The sequence below is a fragment of the Ammodytes marinus genome (genome assembly GCF_949987685.1).
Source record: "Ammodytes marinus genome assembly, chromosome: 4".
NCBI lineage: Eukaryota > Metazoa > Chordata > Actinopteri > Uranoscopiformes > Ammodytidae > Ammodytes > Ammodytes marinus.
In genome coordinates, this window is record NC_137233.1 from 11384483 (window position 1) to 11408105 (window position 23623).

The following is a 23623-nucleotide window of genomic DNA, read 5'->3' on the forward strand; positions in this document are numbered from 1 at the left end:
GATATACTAGCCTACTACTTCTACTGCTTTGGTGAGTTATTTAGCCTAGCTATGTGTTTAAATTGTAGGACAATAATTTTATTGTATTTGCTGCCCTTCTTATTTTAAATGTCTATTTTGAATGTTAGCCAACTACAGCCCATGCTTTTTTTCTATCTTTTTTCTCTCTCCACCGCAGACCTACTCGATCGGTTTAAATTGTGGCCCGCTTATTTAATTACTTTCAGTTAGGAAAATGTGTTGTGGAAAATAAATCTTTAACATCATATGGCAACTGTGACTGTTTGACATAAGCATTGAGCGCTTTATTGCGGTCAACCGTTGTTCTGTAGACAGATGCGTTGTGTCCTAAAAATAGAAAAAAGTTTAACGAGGAATCGATTGATCCTCGAGGAATGCAAGCGATCACACGAGTAGCGAAAACACTCGTGCCCATCCCTAATAGCTACTATTACACAAAATGGTAACACTTATGTACGTTATGCAAATATGCAACTTGTTTGTTGAAATGTGGGAGCTTCCTCAAGCAGCCATCTCTTTCCCGACAATCCCCTCTGTGCACTAACTCTTACATATGGTAATTAAACATTATAACACCTGCGGCTTATTGTCCAGTGCGGCATATAGTACGGAAAGTACGGTACATATTTGAGTTGGAGACATAACTGTCAAGGCCTCACTTTAAAATCACTTTGAGTAAAAAGTGGCACAACTTAGGCCACTCTCCCTATACTTATTTACAGTGAAAATATACTGTGCAAGTATATTTCCAAGAAAAGCTGGCCAGTGTTTTTTTTTTTCTTTCTGAAAGTAAAATACGTGTATATACTGTAATTGTTGGGGACTATTTTCACCTTCGGATTAAGCCACATTTGGTGCCCTATTAGGTATTTACATTAGCAGGACAATGTAAGTGGGATTTGCTCAATATGAACTGCATGTTCATTATAATGGTGGAACAGTGTGGCTCATTGATGTGGTTATAGTTTGTGTACAACAATGTAGCTCAAATAACAAAGCAACAAAATAAATACAGAATCTCACCAGACCCAATTTTTAAGGTCAGGTTAAGGCTTAACCTGACTTTAAAAATTGAGTCTGGTGAAGGTAACAACAGAAAATTGGCTAATCATATTAACAAGGTTTAAGTGTTAGCAGGACCAGTTTTCCATCATCTTCTTTCTTTGTGCTTATATTCCTTATTATATATTCTTTGTTTAAATGTCTTACGTTGCTTGCCGGCTTCTCTCAGAGGGACAGTTAGAAAGAGCAGCTTGTTCCTCTGGCTTTTTGTTTGCTTCATGAATAGGCTAATTATTTGTATTACTTATTTAGCCGATGTCGTGCTCTTTCCTGTCCCGATGGTTTTCCTTCTGTATTCTTCTGATTGACTGTGTGGGATGGGGGATTCTTGAAAAATGCAAACGGCACTTAGGATGTTAATAATTTTATAAAAGACTAAGCAGAGACTCTCTGGTATTATTAAAGTGTTGTCAGTTCGGTCCATCTGATCGCACAAAGTTCAGGGGTAACATGTTTATTCATATAGATAGAAATATATTTTTTTAAAAAATTAACACTTTTCTGTTTAGCAGAGATGAGTTATGACTCACAGCAGTGCTGGCTTATTGTGAATACTTATTTTAGGTGTATATGAACCCCTCTGTATTTACTGAGAGTAAGTATTTTTACTCATTACAAGCAGGATCCTATTTTCGTGTGATTTACAACAGTTTTTTATCTGTTAAAATGACACTATTCTCACCAAGATCATCGGTGAGATATGAAAATCTCTAAATCGGCTAAACTAATTTGAAAACAAAAGGAAGAGGAACATCCATCATAGTTTACAGACCAATATCCTACCTACTTTGACCTACCGCACTTACTGTAATTATGCATGCAAATTAAGAGATTGATAATCTGCCTTTATACTGCAGACTTTCATGCAGCCTGTGTGATTGCCTGAAAGTTCTCAGCAACTAACCTGGTGAGTACAATTTTGGAATATCCTATGGGCATGATGACGAATGCTAAGCAGGCCTTTATGGTTTTAAAACTAGGATACAATTGCTGACTTTTCATTTGTGGGATGTTCAACATGGAGAGTTATCAAATATGTATTACAGGGGAAACTAAATGTACTTAATCTACTGGGTAAAAATCAGACCTTGTGGGGGGCGCCCTTAGCTCAGTTGGTAGGGCGTCCCCCCCCATGGGCCTCGTCCAGCAGCGGACCCGGGTTCGATTCCAGCCCACGGTCGTTCTCTGCATGTCACTCCCCTCTCTGCCCCATTTCAACTCTGTCTCTACACTATCAATAAAGCATAAAAATGCCAAAAAAAATATCTTAATAAAAAATAAAAAAAATCAGACCTTGTGTATGATAAATATTACAACAAGCTATAGACAATTAAATGTTTTCTTATCCAAGGTTTAACTTATTCTCAGTCATTTGAAACAACTTTTATATCAGACTCAGCTGACACACAGTAGAGTGAAGTTGAAAAGTGAATGGTTTCAGAAATGAAAACTGCCCTGTCTCGTAACACCATCTGTCAGAGGGAGAACATTCAGACACTAAAATCAAACAATTGAAGAAATGAAATCTACATTGTGATAAAGTGGAATCACGCTTTTCAAGTAGCATCCAATATATATAGTTTTATACATCCATAAAGTTGGAAGGCTTGCATGCGACATGAAAAAATAAAAGTTGGTTGTAAATTGAAATTGTTAATAGGGGAAGGTGGGGTGATTTGTGCAACTTTTTACTCAAAGTGATTTTAAAGTGAGGCCTTGACAGTTATGTCTCCAACTCAAATATGTACATATATTTCAGGATGTTGTGCATCCCTGGCAATAAAAACTTTGGATCTGGAATAAACTGTTTAAGAAATATAGCTTTCGGAAAAAAAGTTGTCTTGTCGCACAAATCACCAATGACAAAGTCACCATCATCATCTTTCTGGCCATCTGAACTCTCATCAGTGGTGTCGTTAAGTGGAATTGAGATGTCACTCTCTCCTGAGCTACTGTAGACTATCACTTTCTTTTGGTGACCAGCGTATACAGCCATGCCACTGGCACAACTCTCAGAAATGTACTTTGCACTAGTTGCTCCGTGCTTGTGGAACCAACTGCCACCTGACAAATGTGATTCCCCCTACATTTCTGCCTTTAAATCAAGGCTCAAAACCCATATGTACACCCTGGTGTTTCCTCCCCATTAACCTCTGCACTACTTACTTACCTCTGCACTACTATCTGTGTTTATGTGGATGTATGGGCTTTACGTCTTTTATTTTGGTTATTGTTATTTTACCTTCATTGTTTACCTACTGAATGCACTATGTACAGCACTTTGGACAGTGCAAACTGTCATAAATGTGCTTTTATAAATACATTTTACTTACTTACTTACTTATAACTCACCCAGGCCCTTGCGCACAAATCACCCCATCCCCAGAATTTTGGATAATAGGCATGATGCAGCAATTTAGGGTTGACATTGTGCTAACTGTATAGACTCAAAGTGTAGCATACCAAAGCACTAAAACATGTGTCAAATGTTTTCAAACGTGTCTATAATTGTTCAGACACAATAATCAAAAAACCTTGATCATGGAAATTTTACTTTGAAAGGCAAAACACAGTTTTTTGAGCTTAAATGTGCTTATATCTTATTCCTTGTGTCTCCCTTCTTTACAGGATGAGTCAAATGGATGGCTCTTCTTAAATATGTGGTCACATTTCCAATTTCTTCCACGGTTTTCTAGAAACAAGGGGTTTTGCAACTTCCAAAATGCACAAATCACCCCACCTTCCCCTATAATATCTCATGGGGTAGGTTTTGCTGAAATGTATCAGTATTGCCTATTTTCCAATGCGATACTATTCCATTCTTTTGATTTGGTGTTGGAGATTGTTGTGATGCTGAACAATGACATCCTTCACCGATTTTCATTTTTGTGCAGAGAGTTGCAGATATTTTTATCACAGCTGGTGGTAGCGTATTTGGTATATGAAACCATAATTGTTTTGCTCTCCAGTCTGGCCAGAGCCTTTGTCCCTGCTGAAGAGAAACCCGCTGCATGACGCTGTCATCATTCGGCTCTGACACTGTATTCTGTGGATTGGAAGGGTGTGGAGTGATGTATCTTTAGTGCTGCACGCGCAGAGTTACAGTGCATTGATGGGCTATATGCCAAACTTTCCTTTGGTAATTAAAATCAAAAACTGCTTCATCCTGGGTTCCTGGGACTACAGAACATGCTCCCTCTCTTGTTGAGACTGACAATGTCTTCTTGTGCAATTTAGACTACAGCAGCCTGAATTTTCCATCTAACCCCTCAGCCCAGAACATGAGACAATCAAAAAGTGTTTTTAAACACAGAGTGGCCAGACTCTACCATACTGTTCTGCCCTTGTATTAAGGTTACTGTGGCCACTTGGCTCCGCTGATGAGCCTCCCTCTTGCACCATCATTCATCTTAGAGGGGACAGTCTGATCTAGGCAAGGTCCTGGTGGCAACATATTTCTTCCACCTTTTGATTATGGTGTTCACTTTGTTCCAGGGACGTTGGGTTTTTTTGCAGTTTTTTTGTTGTTTTTGTCTTTTTTTTCATCTTCTAATCAAACCCCCTCAACAATGAGATCAAAGATGTTTTGTGTTGGCTCATGTCTTCACTGCATGCTGACGATCAGCATTATGGTGATTTTAATCATTCTTATAAGAATTGGATTAGTTGATGTCAGCTGAAATGTTTGGCTTTCTACACGCATTGCATACCATTAGCTAAGTCATAAAAAGAGATGTGTGGGCCTACATAATCAAGAAAGTTTTCTATTTGAAATACATTTAGACTTTTAGACATACAACTAAATCAATTATTACATTTACATGTATAAATATTGTATATGTAAATGATATACAGTATGTCTAAAATGTACAGATAGTTGAGGTGCTTTTTTGTTAAATGTAATATTATTCAGTTTGGGCAAAAATAATAAAGAAATTGTTAGCAATACCTACTGATCAGTGGAATTTTAAAAAGTCATTAGATAGGATATTATTTTCCAACACTCTGTTTGTTGAGTCATTTAAAGCGCTACTGAATCAACAAAATAGATTAGGCTTCCACCATGCTCCATGCTTAAGATATATATCAAAGGTTGAATTAAGTATAGTAACATTTTGATCAAAATCCCAGACCTCAAAATATACTCCAAACTATGAATAAGACTATGAATGACGTTGAAATAACTGCTAGTTTTGCAGTTGCCATGTTACATGTGGACCAAACCAATTGTTAGATAAGGTGCACTTGAGTTTTAGACTCTCTTCTTTTTGCCTCTTATCACAGTCAAGCAACACACACCTCCTGCTTTCTCACGCTCTGGTAAGTTGAGTTTTTTAAATTAAAGCGGCAGCCAGAGCAGCTACAATCCACAGCTGTTTTATCAGACTGAGATCGAGCTGTCAACAGCAGGCTGGACCGCCGTCGGTCTAATGCTCTATCTTATCCTGTCGTGTTCATCTATTTACAGGACGTGGCACAACACTGCGTCTGCTGCAGTGACAGTCGAGCTACGGCTACGTCAAGAAAAGCTGCAAATGATGACGAGTAAGTAATAAGTTGATTCAATTCAGAGATGACAGCTGTATTAACTTTGTTTCCACAACATTCACAATAATCACACCACAGAAAGACAATTTTTCTCTCTCTAAATGCGGCATGCTAATGCCAGTGGGCAAACTTCTGTTTTGGTAATAAATATTGACAACATTTACTTAACTGTACGATCTGGTCAGTATTTAAAACAGATCAAATAAATTGTTCAAATTGCTAATTTTGCCACTAAAATGGATTTCTAATACTAGCGTAACCCTTAGGAAGAGCATTCAGGAGGTTTTAACACTGGAAAATGTACCTATGATTATCTCCCTAAAGGCAAATCACTTCAATGTGGCTGCCTCTCGTAGAGTTTGTTGAGAACCGTTAATTTACAAATAAAGGAAATACTTCACTCTGTTGATTGCCTCCAACTTCCACCGTATCAAAGTAACCTAAATCGAAATCAAATCGTGAGAAACTTCAAGATTCCCACCCTCTGCGCTTACAGATACGGATGGGACAGATGTTGTCTCTGCTGAAGCGGTTGACAAGATATTGGTCAGAATTGATCAGACAGACACGCTTTGTGACTACTTAACATACCCTAGCAGTTAGATCCCCCTAATTGCTTCATTGATGCTGTTCTCTCACACAGAACAAAATGCCTTCATACATTTCATGTCACCAGAAAAGTAAGTGAAACCCAGGGGATGGATAGACATGGTACTCCCTTTTCTTCACGGTCCATACACCGCAAACATGATACTTCAACAACCTATTGTATAATTATATTTATTTTAGATAGGTTTGCATGTTAGTATCTCCAAAAATATGCAAAAAGTAAAGTCAAAATGTGAGTATCCAGAAATAATAGAATATCAAATTGGAAAATACATACAATTCATTCATGTCAATATAGTCTATACAAGCTTTTTAAAATGTGTTTATATCACGCCAAATACTGTATGGACCAGAGAGAAATATTGAAGGTTGATTACAGCTTTCTTTGGACTATTTCTTCCATCTTTTGTCATAGTAGCATTTAATATATATATATTCTCTAGTGTTTGTTTTAAGGCTTTCCTTGTTTTTTTTTCCTCCTGTAGAGTACTCAGCTGAATGAATTCCATGACATTAATAACACTCGAGCGCAAGTTGCACTCGAGTGTTAATGCACTGTGTTAATGCACAGTGCAACACAAAGTTGTCTCAGGGTAAGTTACACCATGTGTATGTTTTGTCAGCAGAGCCTGGCGCGGCTCGGCTGGGGTCTGTTTCCTCAGTATGCAGCATCTCGGCCAGAGGCACTTTCCATGGGAGGATGGCTTCCCAGATCTCTTCATCATCTAGAGCGTGCTAGACATGTGTGTAATGGTCTCTCTCATGCCTCACTGCATACGGTCTGCACAAACTACATACAGAATTAGATGGCGGGGGGAGGTTGACAAATGCTCTTCTAAAAAATCCCGACAGGTCCAGTGGCCTTTTCGCAAACAGATATACGGTCTGCACTAACGCAGGCTGGAAACACTTAGCACAAACTCAAGCACCAGCTATTCGACATCGCTAATATGTGCACGTACCTGCACACTAGTGAGCCGGCAGTAAGGGGAAAACACACAGGCAGAGTTTGTTTGCAGTTTGGCCGCACTGTTTGGCATTTGTCGACTTCAGTGTCAGTCTGACAATCACTATAGGTCAAACCAAATTGCCTGGTGTCTAGAGTGTCTTGAAAACAAGCTCGCCTGAATAATTACTCACTCGACCAACCATACTCCAGCAGCCTCAGGAGAAACCACTTGTTTTTTTGTTAAGAGAGGTTATGATACGTCTGATTGTTATAAACAAGACGTCACAGTGGGGATGACAAAACGGTGCCATAACAGGATTTAACTTTTAGCCTCTCTCCACCCAGGTCAGCCTGATCTGTCAAGCTGCTTGATAAGAGTGTCCAGATTTGTATTAGACAGCTGATTATGTTGTGTGGGTACAGCCCTGTCTGACACCAGTCTATTACAGCAGTGATCAGTGAGAAGCCGTAATTACTTGTATGGATGTTGTGGGAATGATAAAGATGAAAGGAGCAAAGCAAAGCCACCAAAAGACTGGCCCTGGCCATCGAAGATCAATACATCATCCTGTCAAATAATAAACCGCATCAAGTTTTCGCCTGTCAACAGATATATTATTGCAGGGTGTGGTATAGATTTTCTTGATAAATTGACAATCTTCAATCGGTTGTTTGGCTACATCAGCACTTGTGAACATCTAAGGAATCTGATATAATTTGCTTACTTTGGTAAAGTATGGTTATTCTTTTTTTTGTACTTTTTTTTACTAGAACATGCCATATGATACAATCATATAGTTCAGTGGTCTGTAAAATCGTGGTCAGGAAAATATTTAATCAATCGTGTGAAGCTCACTATCAAATCAATAAACTCCAATTTTTCACAGCCTGATAATCACATGCCAAAGATCACCATGGCTACAGGCAAGGCATTGACACACCAAGAAAGCAGCTACTTGCATTCAGTTCACTCTTCAGTCGGAAAAATATTTCAATGCGGTATAGACGTCTTTTTTTCTTTCTTGCTTTTCTGCTTCGAGCTCATATTAGTTATAAGACACTCTCTGAATGAGGACCTGGGTGAAATAGCACTCTCCCATGGCTGAAACTAATGGGTACTTTCATTACTGATTATTTCCTGCTTCAATCAAATAATTATTTGGTTCACATAATGTCAGTCTTTTTACATTGGTCACCCACGACGAAAGATGGTTCATTCTCAGTTCTACAACGTGCCATGTTGAACCAGTACTAGGCAGTGCATTTAATGTATTTACTGCCGTATTGAATGATACAACAATCCTCTTTCTACATGCTACAGTGTTGGATATAAATAATCTACGATGGTATGATTTCAGAGGATTTTTATTTTTTTTTGTCATTTGTGTTGTTGAGACCACTTCTACTGTATCTCTGAAAAAGTGAGGAGAGAATACTGCAGTGCTCTATGCTTCAGGGTTATAAAAAAGCCTTCGTAATATTACATGATGTACTAGAGCTGTACACTACTTCTGAAATCTATTTCTGTTACAAACTATTTATTTTATTTTCATATTTTGGTGTATAACATGCTCTTCCTAATTTCCTTCAAATTAAATGGTCAAAACAATTGTCAAAAACCTAATGCTATTACATGAACTGCCATAGAAGAATACCAGCTAATATTGAAATATGAGGAAGTGTCTTAAGACCAGGAAGTTTGGGGCTTTTTTTGCTTTAATTATAAATTAAACAATTATTCGATTTTCAAAATAGTTGCTGATTAATATTCTCTTGGACTAATTGACTATTTGCATATTTGTTCTAGGTATATTCAAATCAATAGAATTCTAACTATATTTACCCAATGTCAAAAAACATATTTACTGACTCCCTCACTCACATTTATTCACACAGAAAAGGCAAGAGTCTACAAACTGACCTGACCTACATGTCTATGAACAGTGGTAGGAAACTGGAGCAACAGAGAGAAACACACAAAATAGACCAGAACTGCTGTACACAATTATAACAGTCAGTTAGTTTTGCCTATTCTGACTGCTCAACAGTCCTTATCGTTCTCCTTGGACTGAAAGGCGTTGGAGTTGTATCTTCATGATAAGAAAGAAGAAATGTGTTTTTTTTTAAATAGCTTACGCCATCTTGGCTTTTGCTGAAACAAAACCACATTGTTTGCGTGTCAAAATAGAGCTCCACAGAGTGTGTGTATTCTTGGGATTATGGACAGTTCTGTTATCATTATTGCACATAAGTATTATCCCCGCACATACACCACATGCTGGCTGATGTGTGTTACTTTATAAAAGATCCCCCCGTGCCCCAACAACAGTTCCAGGTCTTACGCCTAATACTAAATGGCCAATGGCCTTTTGGTACAACAGGTAAATACTGAATGTTGAACTATTGAGCTGTCAGAATAAGGGCCGTCGGAATAATGCATCCTGTACATTATATTGCAGCACATATGTACTGTTGTAATTAGGATTCTGATGTGAAGGCTGAGTGATACTAATGTGAAGAGGTCTGATTTGGATACAGCATGTGTGTAGGCTAAGACTGAAATGGGAGGTCAGTGAAGTTATTAAAGTCCGCCTAGTTAAGGTCAAGTCTCTGGATATTCCCTTATACTCTCCAAGTGAGTTATCAGGACATAAAAAGATATTACAGTTCCCACATTTTCAGCAGCTGAATTAAGTGCCTCTCACTGAGAATAACTCAATGCCTGACAGCAAGTCACTTGAGAATGTCATTATCCAAGCCACGCAACATTATAGAATTGTTAAAGTGTGGCCGCAACATACAGTAATTACGGTAATGTTCCAATGCATAATTTAGTTTTGGCCATATTATGCCGCCCTTAATGTCACTAAAAGGGCTCTGTAGAAGGCAGCTACTGATTGTTTCATGTAGTAATCAAACTAGCCTTGTGAGACCAATTATATCTCACAAGCTTATTCTCAGATCCATGTTGACATCAACAACTATGAACCAATCAGGGGCTGCCTTCCACTAATGTACAGAAAGTGGGGAGGGTCTTACTGGAGGCTATATTGACGACTACATGAATCAATTAAGGCTGGCCTGCCACCTCCCAACGAAGATTGGAGAAAGTCCAGACTAATGTGAGAGAGAAACAAATGTGATGTTCGCTATATCAGGCTGGTCTCTCTAGGCTAAGTCATACGGCAGGATCAGCTGGACTGTAATTGCACCAGTTCTTTATAATGTGTGCTTTCTGAACTTTAAGTTAAACTAGATTCCCAACATCAAAAAGTAGGTCTAAAAATTCTTCTACTGCTCCAGTTTCTTCTGAAATAAATAGTGGACACTTTTCCTGATTAAAACGCAGTGTAGTGGGCATTCACATTAATTTAAAAAGAAAATAATATATTTTAATTGATAATGATATTGCCAGTTGAATGTGGAGAATAAATAAATAATAATAAATATTAACTTTGCCAGCAACATAAGCACATTGTGTTCAACACAACATAGAACAGTTATGGAAAAAGGGATACTTATTGATGCTTTTTATGAATGCAACCGCCTGTGGTAACATTTCTTCAGCAATAAATGTGAAGTCCCCGATGAGGGAGTCTTACAATCAGAATGAATTTCCTTTTCAGTTCACTTCAAATCCCTTAATAAATGTGAGACAAGTGCAGTGATTTAGAGGGCCGGATCGGTCTTACTTCTTAGTTTGTCACTCTAGTGAGGCAGCTAAGAAACCGAGACCTTTAAATAAGTAAACCTTGAGCAAAACCAATAAACAATCTGAAGACTAGCCTACTACACTTAATGAAAAAACACAGTATGATGCCATCCAATTCTGAAGCTCTCTTCCTGAGAAATTAATTTTATTTCCTTGCACGCAAAAGATTAACAGCACGTCCAAATAAAGTTACTTTTACCCAGCTGAGTATGTGTGCAGATTGGGTATTGTATTGCAAACAAGCAACTATGATTCCAAGTCACGTTGTATTTTACTTCAGAACACATGCAGAGCAGACACGGGTTATCAGTCGGGGCAAAAACACAGACCTTGGTATCCTGGGAGACGGAGAGCCTTATCGAGGGCAGCTGACCTGACAAGTCCTCCCTTGGAAACACAGAGCTGAGCCATTGCTCATTGTCATATTAGCTTTTAGCCTAAAGACAGGAAAAATTCGCTCACAACACATGTTAAATCTCATTCACTTGCTCTTTCTTCGACCATCCTATGCAATGGTTTACTAAAAGCAGCATAAATACACACGCTGGTACTGTTGCTTGTTCTTTTTTTTCATGAAATCAAAAGCAATGCATTCTGTGCAGTAGAGAATTGCTGTCTGTTCACACTATGTTGAGGGAAAACATTTTCATATTAATAAACAGACAAAATATACACAGTTAAACATGTAAACAAACATCATGCTTAAGAAACACATGCACATTCTGAATGTGTACAAATCCACCCACACACACACATACAGACATACAAGAGTGCCTGGCATGAGAAGAAAACTGACAGATGGTAGAAGGTCTGGATTTGGATTCCGGATGGCCGTTTGACAACTCTTGAAGACAAATTAATGATGTTATGTCTGATTTGCATAAGGAATCAAGATCCCTTGAATTACATGGGATGAGATCACAACTAAAGCAAAATACAATTTTAGAGTAAAATAATGTAATTATACGTGGGTTACACAAGGTGCAGCACACAGAGGTGGCCGACGCTTGCCATTCATAATTTGTCTCTTTGAAGCAGGCAAAACAGAACAGAGCAAAGAGAGAGTAAACACCTATCACCAAGGATCCCGAGAATTAAAAATAGCTTAAATCACCTCCATCTTTGTGAAACCTCTGAGACGTTTGTCACATATTCTTAGAGTTGTTGTTGTGAAGTGTCTGTCTTGTGGCCTGAAGTGTCAGAACTTATACATTTTAGACAAATGAGTCACCATGAATCAACACTTACTCATTCAGCAGTGAGATAACATAGGAAAAAAATCAAGCGGTAATAAACGACAGTGCTTTTTTCTGTGAGTATGAGACAGAACTTGGAATGTTATTTCATCAGTTCATCCATTGTGTTAAAGCAGAATGACAGACATGTTACTTTTGACTTAAAACAATCTGTTTCTGAAGGGCAAGCGCCCTCGGACCAGTTGTGTTTGTCCTCAACAGAGGACAAACCAAACCGCAACAAGGTTTGATTTAAACCGACTAAAAGTTTCACTTAATATTCTTATATTTACTTTTTTTCACATAGATTGTCGGGTAATTGTATTTTAATTATTGATTTGATTGTTCCAACACAAAGAAAATCAGCTTTTTTTTTGTAATGGGTTATTTGTAAACAACTGTTTAACGCATGCAGCTGATGTGGAAAACACACTGCTTCAATTAAAGGGGTCAGAAGACCAAGATGTTAAAAATAAACACCAACTTAAAATCGGACACGATAAACAGCCACTGTTACTACACAATATCAAACTGCCTTGCAGACCTGCAGAAAATAGCTCAGCTACATATCTATCAAATCTTTACAAAAGTTGATATTTTGCAGGATCAGATTTAGGATTTGGCCAAATAAAAATAAAAAAAACCTTTCCATAAAAATGTGTCCTTTGTGTGTTGAGACAGAGAGCACACTGTCTGCAATGTTGGTGCAGAGGACAGTATGTGCATGGGCCGAATTAAATGATGTGTGGATGATGCTGAAGCCCTGCCGGTGGTCAAAGAACAAGGGTTTCCAAGTGCAATAAAAAAATAATAAGCCCATCAACAGTATTACTTTATATTAAATATCAAAGGAGGGAGAAATAAAGTTTTGGCTTAACAGTTGCACAATCAGACAGTCAGCATGTATTTAATAGAGTAGTTGGAGGAAAGAGAGGGGTGAAAAAAACATGGCATATACAGAAAATGGAAAAATATCGCCTCGCTGAACTGAGCAGGATTATTATCTGCGGCTCCCACAATGACTCGGCCATAATGGTTGTCATTCTAAAATTACAAAGTAAAAATGCCCTATACCGTCTACCTATGTGTGCTGCAGCTTCCCTACTAGAAGCCATACTGATACAGTCTAGATAGACTCTCACCGGAAAATGTGCATTTACTGAAACCTATAGGAGATTATTTTTCAACAGTATGACTTGAACATTCGTTGTTAAATTATGCAACATCATTACTGTTATACATGCAACTGCATCAGCTTCAGCTGCATAAATTACATACTTTTCGGCAAATTGGTTTGGCTCACATTCTGACTTAAGTTTAAATGCATGACCTTGTTACATCAAAATTAAAGTACATGTAGCAGGAACAGAGACAGACTTTAATGGCTTCATAGTGAAGCAGTCAATATTAACTACCGCATTGTCCCTGCCTCACTGAATGAGTGGGTTTGGTTGAAGTGAGACGCCTCGATGGGCTGATACTAGTTTATCTTGATTCAGCTGTCATTCCCCTAAATGAGCTGCTAAATCAATTGTGACACAGGGCCGTCATTCTGCTTTGTCACTCCAAGGTTTATGGGGAAATAAAAACCATCAGAACATGGTGAGATGAAGCATGAAATTTGATGGGATTAACCTGTTTTTCCTTGTTTAAAGAATTTAAAAATAGAAGGGCGTGACAATGTTTAAATGAATACTGGATACTAGACGATTGACTGCCAAAAACTAAACCATATGTCGTGATCAGCTGGCTGCTGTGCGTTCCTCCTCCTCCTTCTGCCACTCCCACTCCCTCTGTCTGTCTCACACCTGGTCTGCATCACCAATCAACCCACCTACAGTATTATTTTTTCTCGCAACCAGGAGGAACACGTCCAGCATGTCCGGCAAGTTCTTCAGCGGCTGTTGGAGAACAAATTATATGTGAAGGCCGAGAAGTGTGAGTTCAGTGTCACCTCTGTATCCTTCCTGGGGTTCATCATTGAGAGCGGGCAAGTGAGGACCTGCCCCGAGAAGGTCAGTGCAGTGACAGACTGGCCCATCCCCGATTCCCGCAAGAAACTGCAGCAGTTTCTGGGGTTTGCCAATTTTTACCGGAGATTCATCCGTGATTACAGCAGGGTTGCAGCCCCTCTCACCCGTCTCACCTCTTCTGCCCTCCCATTTGCCTGGACGCTTGAGGCGGAGGCTGCCTTCTCTGAGCTTAAAAGGCTTTTCTCGTCTGCCCCCATTCTCATCCAACCGGACCACTCCAGGCAGTTCATCATGGAGGTTGATGCATCTGACACTGGGGTGGGGCGGTCCTGTCCCAGCGCTCAGCTTCTGATGAGAAGATTCACCCCTGCGCTTTTTTCTCTCGCCGGCTGGTTCCCGTTGAGCGTAACTATGATGTGGGTGAAAGAGAACTGCTGGCTGTGAAACTGGTGTTGGAGGAATGGCGGCACTGGCTTGTGGGGGCAGAACAGCCGTTCGTGGTTTGGACTGACCACAAGAATGTGTCTTACATCCAGACAGCTAAGCGCTTAATCTTCCCGCCAAGCCCGGTGGTCCCTGTTTTTTGGGCGGTTTAATTTCACCTACCGGCCCGGGTCCCGCAACGTCAAGCCAGACGCCCTCTCTCGTCAGTTCAACACTGTGAACACACCGCCCTCCCCTGACACTATCCTCTCTCCTTCCTGCCTCAAGCTGGCCTGCACGGTTTGTGCTCGGGCCAAGTCCTCCCTTCAACCCTCTGCTGGCCTGCTACGCCCCCTTCCTGTTCCTGGCCGGTCCTGGTCTCACGTTGGCCTTGATTTCGGGACTGGTCTTCCCCCCCCTAATGGCCACACAGTCCATCCCCTTGTGCCCGTCAAGCACCCGGTGCCCGTGGATCGTACCATGCACTACAGTGGTAACTATGTGTGACTGGCTCCAGTTGATTCTCTTACCTCGCTCTGTTTCTCGCCGTGTTTGTTGTGATCATAATCCTAACGCTGTTTTTCCTCTGCCTGCAGTTGCCCGGATCACTACCTCCAGCCTACCTACCTGCTTCACTACCCCCGGCTTCCCCATTCACCACCTACTCCCCACCTCGTTAAATAAACCTTTTTTATCATATCCTACAACTGTCCCTGCCTGCTCTTATCAAACCGTAACACCATATTATGGCCTATGTTATTCATCATCTGGATCCAAAGTAATTTAAAGAGGGGGCAACCACCATGGTGAAATGCAATAAACAGAGAAAAAAAAAATTCAACCTAGCAGTGATGAATAACGACGTAAAGAAAACAAATTAATGCCATGATTTCAAGGACTTTTGCATACATACAGGTAGGTGTGGTGAATATTTTTGCCCCTGATCTAACTCAGTCCAAAAACATGAAATGGATAGATTTGATTAAAATGCTCTATACAAGACTCTGCTCTGCATAACGTTTCATTCCAAATGAGTACCATGCGGTGAAAAGATCAAATGCTACTCAAATAATATGTCTTGAAAAAGCTGACAAGGAGGAGATGGTTATCGCAGAAAACTTATAATGAAAATTCTGTTGATTAAGATATACTTATTTTTTTAAATGGAGACATAGCTCTTTGGCAAAAAAGGTTCCAATTGGTAGAAAAGACTAAACTCTTCTTCCGACATTAGCTGCATGTTCTTGTTCTGTTGAAAGAGAAAAAAAAGGTTCTTCCAGCTCCAATCAACCAATCATACTCACTGAACATTTTGCCAAACTGGTCTGGAGCCTAAATGTTTACAGGAGCACAGTGTCACCTGGAGGGATATAACTATTAACGCACTAGAACAGGTTCCAGCAAAGCAGATGGTGTGCACCTCTGGGAAAAAGGGAACTTGGCGGACCACAGAACAGCTGCAGCAGCTGAAGGTTCTGTGTGCTTATAGAAGGAACCATGAAAGAAACTGTCAACCGCTTATTATATCTGACATGCTCCTCACAGTTTGCTGGGTAACTGGGTTTCCGCCGTACGCGTTTGCATTGAATAAGATTGACATTGATTGCTTTTACCTTACACGCTGTCATGTAATCGCAGCATTACTAAAAAACTATTTGGTCCGCCCCACTCAAGCACACACACTCAGAAATGAGTCACGATAGTAGTAGAAACCCTAGGACAAATACAAACATTAGCCACTTCAGACTATGAATTATATCTTCAAAAGGGCATATTATGCTTTATGTCCCACAAGCCCGGTCTGAGCTGGGAAAGACAGCTTTTAGCTTCAGTGCACCTGACTCCTGGAACAACTTACAGCTAAAAATTAAACTAAATACATTCATATCCTTTGGCCAATTTAAACAGACTATCTTGGATCTGCCAAACTCTACTTGTAACTGTTTTAATTAGACTATATTGTACTTTATGCCTTTTAATTGCTGCCACTCTTCCCCACTCTGTAAATGTTTCAATCGTTTTGTTTTTTCTTCTCTTCACTTGTTGTGTATTTGATGTTTTTGCATTGAATATTTTGTTTGTATTGTTGTTTTGAATTTGTTTTGACTCGACGTCATTGAAAATGAGGGTCACCCCTCAATTGGTCTCTCGAGGATAAATAAAAGTTAAATGAAATGAAATGAAATATACTTAACATGTACTGTATTTCCCTGTAAACATATGGACAAATGGTGGTGCTATTGGCATTCATGTAACTTCAATTCATTCTAACATACTGTAGCTGACAAAATCCTAACTTAACTTAATTATTCCAAAGCTGCCAGTACTCAATTTATGACAATCAAGGAGCAAAACGTTAAAAGTGCTGGGGGCTCACTTTACAAAGATTCTAACTGTAGAACTGTAGCTAAATGAGATATATGCAGTTGATATGTTTTCCCTTCCAAACAATCTTGTTAAAGAAATCCCATAGGCAAGGTCAATCAAGCAGCAATTCAACTTGTTCCTCAACAATAAAATAAAGAGGTAAATTAACTTGTTTTTACATCTTTTCATGTCATGTATTTGTATTTTGAACCAACGGCACTTAAAATCATGAGCATGAACTTAGGCTAAGGGACAATATGAGAATGAGTGATGTGGAAGGCCTTGCAAGAAATAAATCCTTTTCTGCTACTTTACTTCCTCTGCATGGATCTTTTCTTTTTGTTCTTCTGTGATCCCTTTACCACTGAAACCAGCCACTTGAGTGAATGTGTCCAGCCAGCAGTGAATTGTCATTTCAGAACAAGGAGCCACCGAAATGCTTTCCAGTGGGCATTAAAGGCTAGAAAATGCTATGAGCTCCTTGTTGCTGGGTCGCTGCCTCTTTTATTGTGCTGCCACACACAGTTTTATTGTGCACCACAGTATGAAACAAATAAAATGTAATAAAAAAATATAAAAAACACTTTTCCTTCGCATTGTATAAGAGCCAAACCTTTGCTACAATTGAGTTAAAAAGGGTATCCCTGTCAGGATATCCTGCTGGGATAAGCGCAAGTCAAGAGGGACGGGCTCCGTATTACAATCTGTGTTGTAGGTGTATATGTTTTAAAGTGATGAATGCATATGCAATGCAAATGAATAATGGAATCATCTTGTCTGTGATCCTGAATTATCTTTTCCCCAACTGCTTGTCACAGCGGCTCCCACTTCTCAGGGAACTACACTGAAATGTTGGTGAGAGGGGCAGCTCCTGGTCCCTGTGTTACAGTTACATAATGTCAGAGTAAAATATTCATCAAGCTGCTCCGTACCACATCTGTATGCAGCTGTGAGTGCTGAGGAAACACTTTTCTCTAAACCTGCTAACTACACCAGTGTGGCTACAGATGGCTTGAAAGTGGTGTGCGTGCAAATGTGCTTGATTGCTTTTGTGTATACTTGTGTTTCTCTGTGTGAAGTGTTTATGTACAACATCATGCTTTGTGCGCATGAGTGGTACAATTTTGCACGTGGTTTGTGTGTGGTTGTACGTAAGTATGGGCTACGGTAATGTGCATGTCTACACATACCAAGGGTCTGTCTGTGCTCATCAGTATGCCAACTTTGTACTTGTGTCGTGTGCATGCATTGCGTCCATTTAAAGCAAACATTTTGTCTGGCCGCAGTGCTAGTAGACATGGCTGTCCCTCTCCTCTCTGCATGCCAGATCATGCAGTAAATGATGTCTTGCTGACGCAGGCCTTGTAACGAGACAACATAAAGGTAAGTTAGGTATCTTCCGGTGCCACAGGACCAGCTGCTATCTTGCTGACCCGTTGATACATGGGAATCCATTACTCAAGACTTTGTCTGAATGACCACTCACCGCTCTCCATTAAAGGTTTACTGTTTAATCTATATAACTGACCAGACTGCTTTACATCACGTCAGGAGCCTTTTCTCTGTTTTGATTGTTGTAATGACCCTTATTCAATTAGAGTGGATGTTGATGGATTGGCAACTGCCTCGAAAAGTCTTTGATTTTCAACAGTGCGACTCAGAAGCTTAATTGACTGAAGATGAACTGGAAAAATCTCCCCATTGAATTTCTTCTAAACCTGCAGGCTGCCTGGAGCTGCTTTCTTAACCTCCAGCTGTCGGAATGTAAAAAGACGAGAAGAGGGGAATGCTAATATACATTGAGGATAAAAAGAAAGGAGATCAGAGAAATCTAAATTAAATATGCAAGGACAGCGCTTACGCACATTAATGAAGAAGAGATAAGTGTTATACTGTGTTAATGACGAAGGATTTGAGGCTTCCATGTGAGAGCGGGATCAAGAATACGCTGTTGGAGAGGCTCATTACAGTGGCCCACACCGACTCCTGACTAAGTCAGCGCACATGTATACGCATAATTCATGCGTGGGAGAAAGAATGAAATATAGAGATCCCGCAGGGGGCTTTGCATGCTCCAATATGTTTATTATTATGTGTATCATCAACTGAGATATATAGAACAGACACCGAGGCATAGATAAGTGGGGTAACAAAAAGAACTCATACATTGGAACTTTTAAAAAACTTTTGCGTGTGTGTTTTGTTACACTGGGTTCTATCCAAATAAACGCTGGGAGCCTCATTGGAAAAATCCCTCGTGGTTTCCTACATTCGGGAACATTGTACATGTACTGTAGGCTGTTGTTGAGGAGTATTAGAATAACTAATATGCGAAGAAAAAAAAGACTTAAGAAAAGAGATCATTGAAGATATATGTTGGAATATCGTAGATCATCTCTGCACACCTGCATAGGGACTGCTTAGACCAATTATAAACTGAATGTACTTCTACACAAATATACTTATACTTATATACTTTTCAGGCCAAAATTACCGTAAAGACGGGCGGGGGGAGTTTAAGTAAAAAAATATGTGATTGCCCAGTTTCACATCAAATATTGGAAATAAAGGTGAGAACCCCTAAAAAAATCACAAAGAAACAAAACTAATGTTCACTATACATATATAGCCAAAGCAGCCTAGTCCAACCAGACCATCGTACTTCATTTCATTTAAGGTCTGGAACTTCTCCATTGGCAAACGTTCACTCACTTGGAGGCGGGTGTCTGTTGAAGTTTAAAACTATTGGATCTGCCCAGTGCCACTCTGGATCAGCCAACCAATTTTATAACGTTTGGTCGTGACGTATGTCATGAGCCGGCTTCTGACGGTGCGTTCCAGTTGTACTGGGAACTTGAAAATTTCCGTCTTCACTATATATTGTAGTCTATGGATCTACCGGTACCCTGCAACGGTAACTAGCTAGAGCCTAACGTTTAGTTATTTGGATGAGAAAGGTTGCAGGTGTCCATACTTTCCCGAGCAGATGCACTGGAACACAGACAGGTCGGAACTCTGAAATACTAAGTTGGAAATTTCCGAGTTCTGAGTAGAAAGGAACGCAGCATTCAACTGAAACTGGCGCGCGACTTCGACGTCATCGTTCTCAGCCACTCGCTCTGTTCGCTGATTGGACCGCCAAAAGTCTGGCTGGAGAAGGAACACATGAATACACTTCAGCCACAGACTGACCACTGAAGTGAAATGAAAATTGAGCAGAAGTAGGTAGGCGGGCGGAGCCAGGCTATAACCAAAGCCCACAATACGAAACATATCAACGGAACATGCAGTAAAAACCTCTTATCTCAAAGATCCTTAAATGGTCCCCAGGTAAGAACATCTGAGTGAATGGAGCTAACAGAAAGAAATGTTTCAGTCGGCATCAATGTAAGATCTTGAAGGAGACAAATAGATTCCTGAAGGTTTTGTGTTCCTATTATTATTCTATAAGCAGGTCACTTGAAAAAAAGAGATTTTTCATTTGATGCTATTATGCCTGTTGAAGGTCCGGCAGGATGAAATGTAGATATTCTCAGAATAAAAATAATAGAAGAAAACAAAACAGTGTGTGCGAGTTCCTTCCACTTATATTCACATCATTAAAATATATCAAATCAGAGTTTTCCAAATCGACTCGACGATTTGTAATGGGTGCACGACACGGATTGCATTTAGTGAGCTTGATACTACTTTCTATTACCTTTTTACAAATCCATACATTTATACACCTTCGCTAGAATTATGACTCATGTTATATTATCACAGCCTTAGCCCCAATTACACTGGAGACCAGCCGCCCCACACTCAACTCCTACAGTGTAATTATAATTCTTGATATGAAATCACCAGATCTCCACAGTGGAGGAAATCACTGTGGAGCGTCTCCCCCTGCATAGGCAGAGGCATAGAGGTCATAGTAATGATTAGACTGGAAGGCGGTGGAGGAAGCAGTGCCAGAGTCTGGTCCGGTTCAGTAGCTGTCTAGCATTCAGCATCAGAGTTGATAGCATGCAAGCGTTAACGAGGTGGGAAATATACAGGACAACATGTGTCACACTGCTCTGCCTTCAATTTCCATCATCTGTGGCGGCAAATTACAAATTATTTTCAATATAGATTATTCTGGATGGTTATTTTGTTTAATGAATCTGTAAATTGTTTGGCTTTATACAATGTCAGGTAAAATGCACATTTCAGTTTCCCAGAGGCAAAAGTCACATCTTTAGATGATTTGCTTGTTCAAAACTACACTCAAGAAAGAAAACCCCACAGATATGAAGTTTTTTTTATTATAGCCAAGAGAAAGAAAATCAACTATTCCAGAAAATTAATCTTCATCATGTTAGACAAAGGTGAGAGTAAGATTCAGAATCAAAAATCAGCTTTTTAGGTGAAGGCAGAACACAGAGGTTGTAAAATTCCTTTTGGGAGTTGATATTAAAGTCTGAGGAAGAATCCCTGATTTTAATTAGCACCGCAATTAAATAAGCCCCTACTTCGCCAGAGTGTTTCCAGTAATATCTGGTGCTAGAATGTGTAATTGCCCATGAAACCATTCCAAACAAGACCATACTTCATGAAAAAAGTAATTATTTCCAAAGTTAAAGTAAAGGTGTGATATTTTGCAGTGAGCCAAGCAGTAAATAGCAATCACACCTTCAGCAGAGTAGAAAGAGCTATAGCACTTGCCATGGCTGGCGGTGTGTAGAATAATTAATCAAATGTCCAAACGTACATGAAACAGGACTTTTTTCTCCCATAGTGTTAGCAGATGTAAACACTGAAGTGTTGGGGGGGGGAGGGGGGCTATGGGGTAAAAAAATGAAAGTAGCATCCTATCACTTCTGTATTGTGACAGGCAATACCTCTTACTGCTTAGCAACCAACTCCTGCAAGGTAATATTCACAGAGATGAGATTTACCAGAGGGCCTTCTCTCTAAAGTTATGAAAGTGTCCATTGTGTGGCAGCAGATATCTAACACACATATTGTTCTCTCCCACTGTTCAGCAGCTCCGGTTTAGTTTTCCAGCTGGTGTTATTAATTATTTAAACAAATATACATCAGAATATCAAATAAGCAAAAAAAAATAACTGTTTCATACAGAGCAGACACGGCTCCTGCTGTGTGTTCAGTGATTTTCATTCATACTGTACTATGCAGTGGATAATAAAACCTACATGAACAAAAAATAACCCGTGGTGGCGTCTTACCTTAAACAGACGTAGTATGTTGGCCACCATGATGGAGACGGAGCTGGAGGAGGCTCCGATCACGCCCACCACCCTCTCAGGTTTGGTGATGATTGGCGCTCCCCCGCCCAGACACTTCACGTCGGTCCCGTCCTTCTCGATCAGCGCCTGCACGAAGGTGAGCGACTGCTCCAGGGCGTGAGTGTCCCTGGAACAGGTGTCCAGCACGCGCGCCCCCAATGTGATGTTAGGCAGCAGATTATTGTCATTATTGATGCGGTCAAGGGCAAAGAGCATGGCCTCCAGTCTGTGTATGCCCTTCTCCTTCTTCAGCTCCCCACACGGCTTGCCATCGTGGCCCCTGGCGTGTACCGGGAAGAGCCCACCTAAGGAGATATCCCCGTCAATGCGGATGGAGTTCAAGTGTGTGTGTCCCGGCCCTTTGGGTTTGGCAGCCTGGGCAGCCTTCAGAGAGCTGCAGACAAGCAGCAGGAACAGCAGCGGAGCAATCAGGCCGTTTCGTTGGCAGCCGGTCGAATCCGGTCTACACGCCGGGGGTTGAAACATGACCACAGCCCGAACACGCATCAACATGGTATAACCAAACCTAGCAATCAGAGTGCAATAGCAGCCAGGTATTATTTTATGATGGCCCAGAGGGTTAATTGCAATAGCTCTGAAAGCAGCTGGCACAAAAAAGGCTTCCTCTCATGCCTCTACTCACTCCCAGGCATTCAATTAATGTAGAATATGAGCTCCACTCCTTCACAGGATGTAATCCTGTTCTCTTCTCCTCTTTCACTCCCTCACTCCATCTTCCGACCACTGTGGTGGGCCGCTGTCCTTGTCTCTGCAGTTATTCACAGACTTGCCTATGGAGATCCTTCACTTGAAGCATTAGGAGGAACAAAGGTGAATGATAAGGTTTTTTCTCTCTCTCTATCCCCCACCACCCCCACCCCCCTCTCTTTCTGTGTCTCTTTCCTCTCCACCTCAATCAGAAGGTTTTAATCTGCCCTGTTCCCCTGGGTCGGGATTTGGTATATGTCAGAGCCCTCAGGCCAGCTTAGGTCCACAGGCTTCAGAGTGAATTCCTGAAAGATGAAAAAGAGAAGAGTATAGTGAGACAGTGTGCAGAGAAAACAGGCAACAAAAAAGCAAAAGCAAATGGATTTGTATTGGTGTGAGCTCTTTTTACTGCGGCATTATGTGGAATGTTCTGCTAGCAAACAGTTTCTTCCTTCATCTACCATATGGAATTCAGAGCATTTCGATTAACTCTCAAGGTTGGCAAGGCACAATCAGATCTCTGTGCTTTATTTTCACCTATAATATTAAGGATTGTGATTAAGGATACCTATATAGTGGTTTTCTAGGAACTCAAAGTCGCTTTATAAAACAGACAATCATGCAGACTAACACCTATCAACCTTGATTGTGGATGCAGTCAGCCTATTTCACAATATTGTGTCTTAGACTATCACGTTTTTGGCTGTTGCATTAAAATCTAACAGACAAATTGAGACTGTTTC

The 23623-nt window shown here is 40.2% G+C and overlaps 1 protein-coding gene across 1 annotated transcript in view; it reads right to left on the minus strand.

The window, feature by feature from the left end:
- LOC307249294 (metabotropic glutamate receptor 4-like) overlaps positions 1-22679 on the minus strand; it is a gene marked incomplete at both ends in the record, with an annotated part of 121238 nt that extends 98559 nt beyond the window's left edge. The window contains one exon of the mRNA XM_080025942.1: positions 22113-22679. Within this exon, the coding sequence (XP_079882068.1) occupies positions 22113-22679 (567 nt within the window). The remainder of the gene's footprint in view (positions 1-22112) is intronic.
- Between the last annotated feature and the right edge of the window lie 944 nt (positions 22680-23623).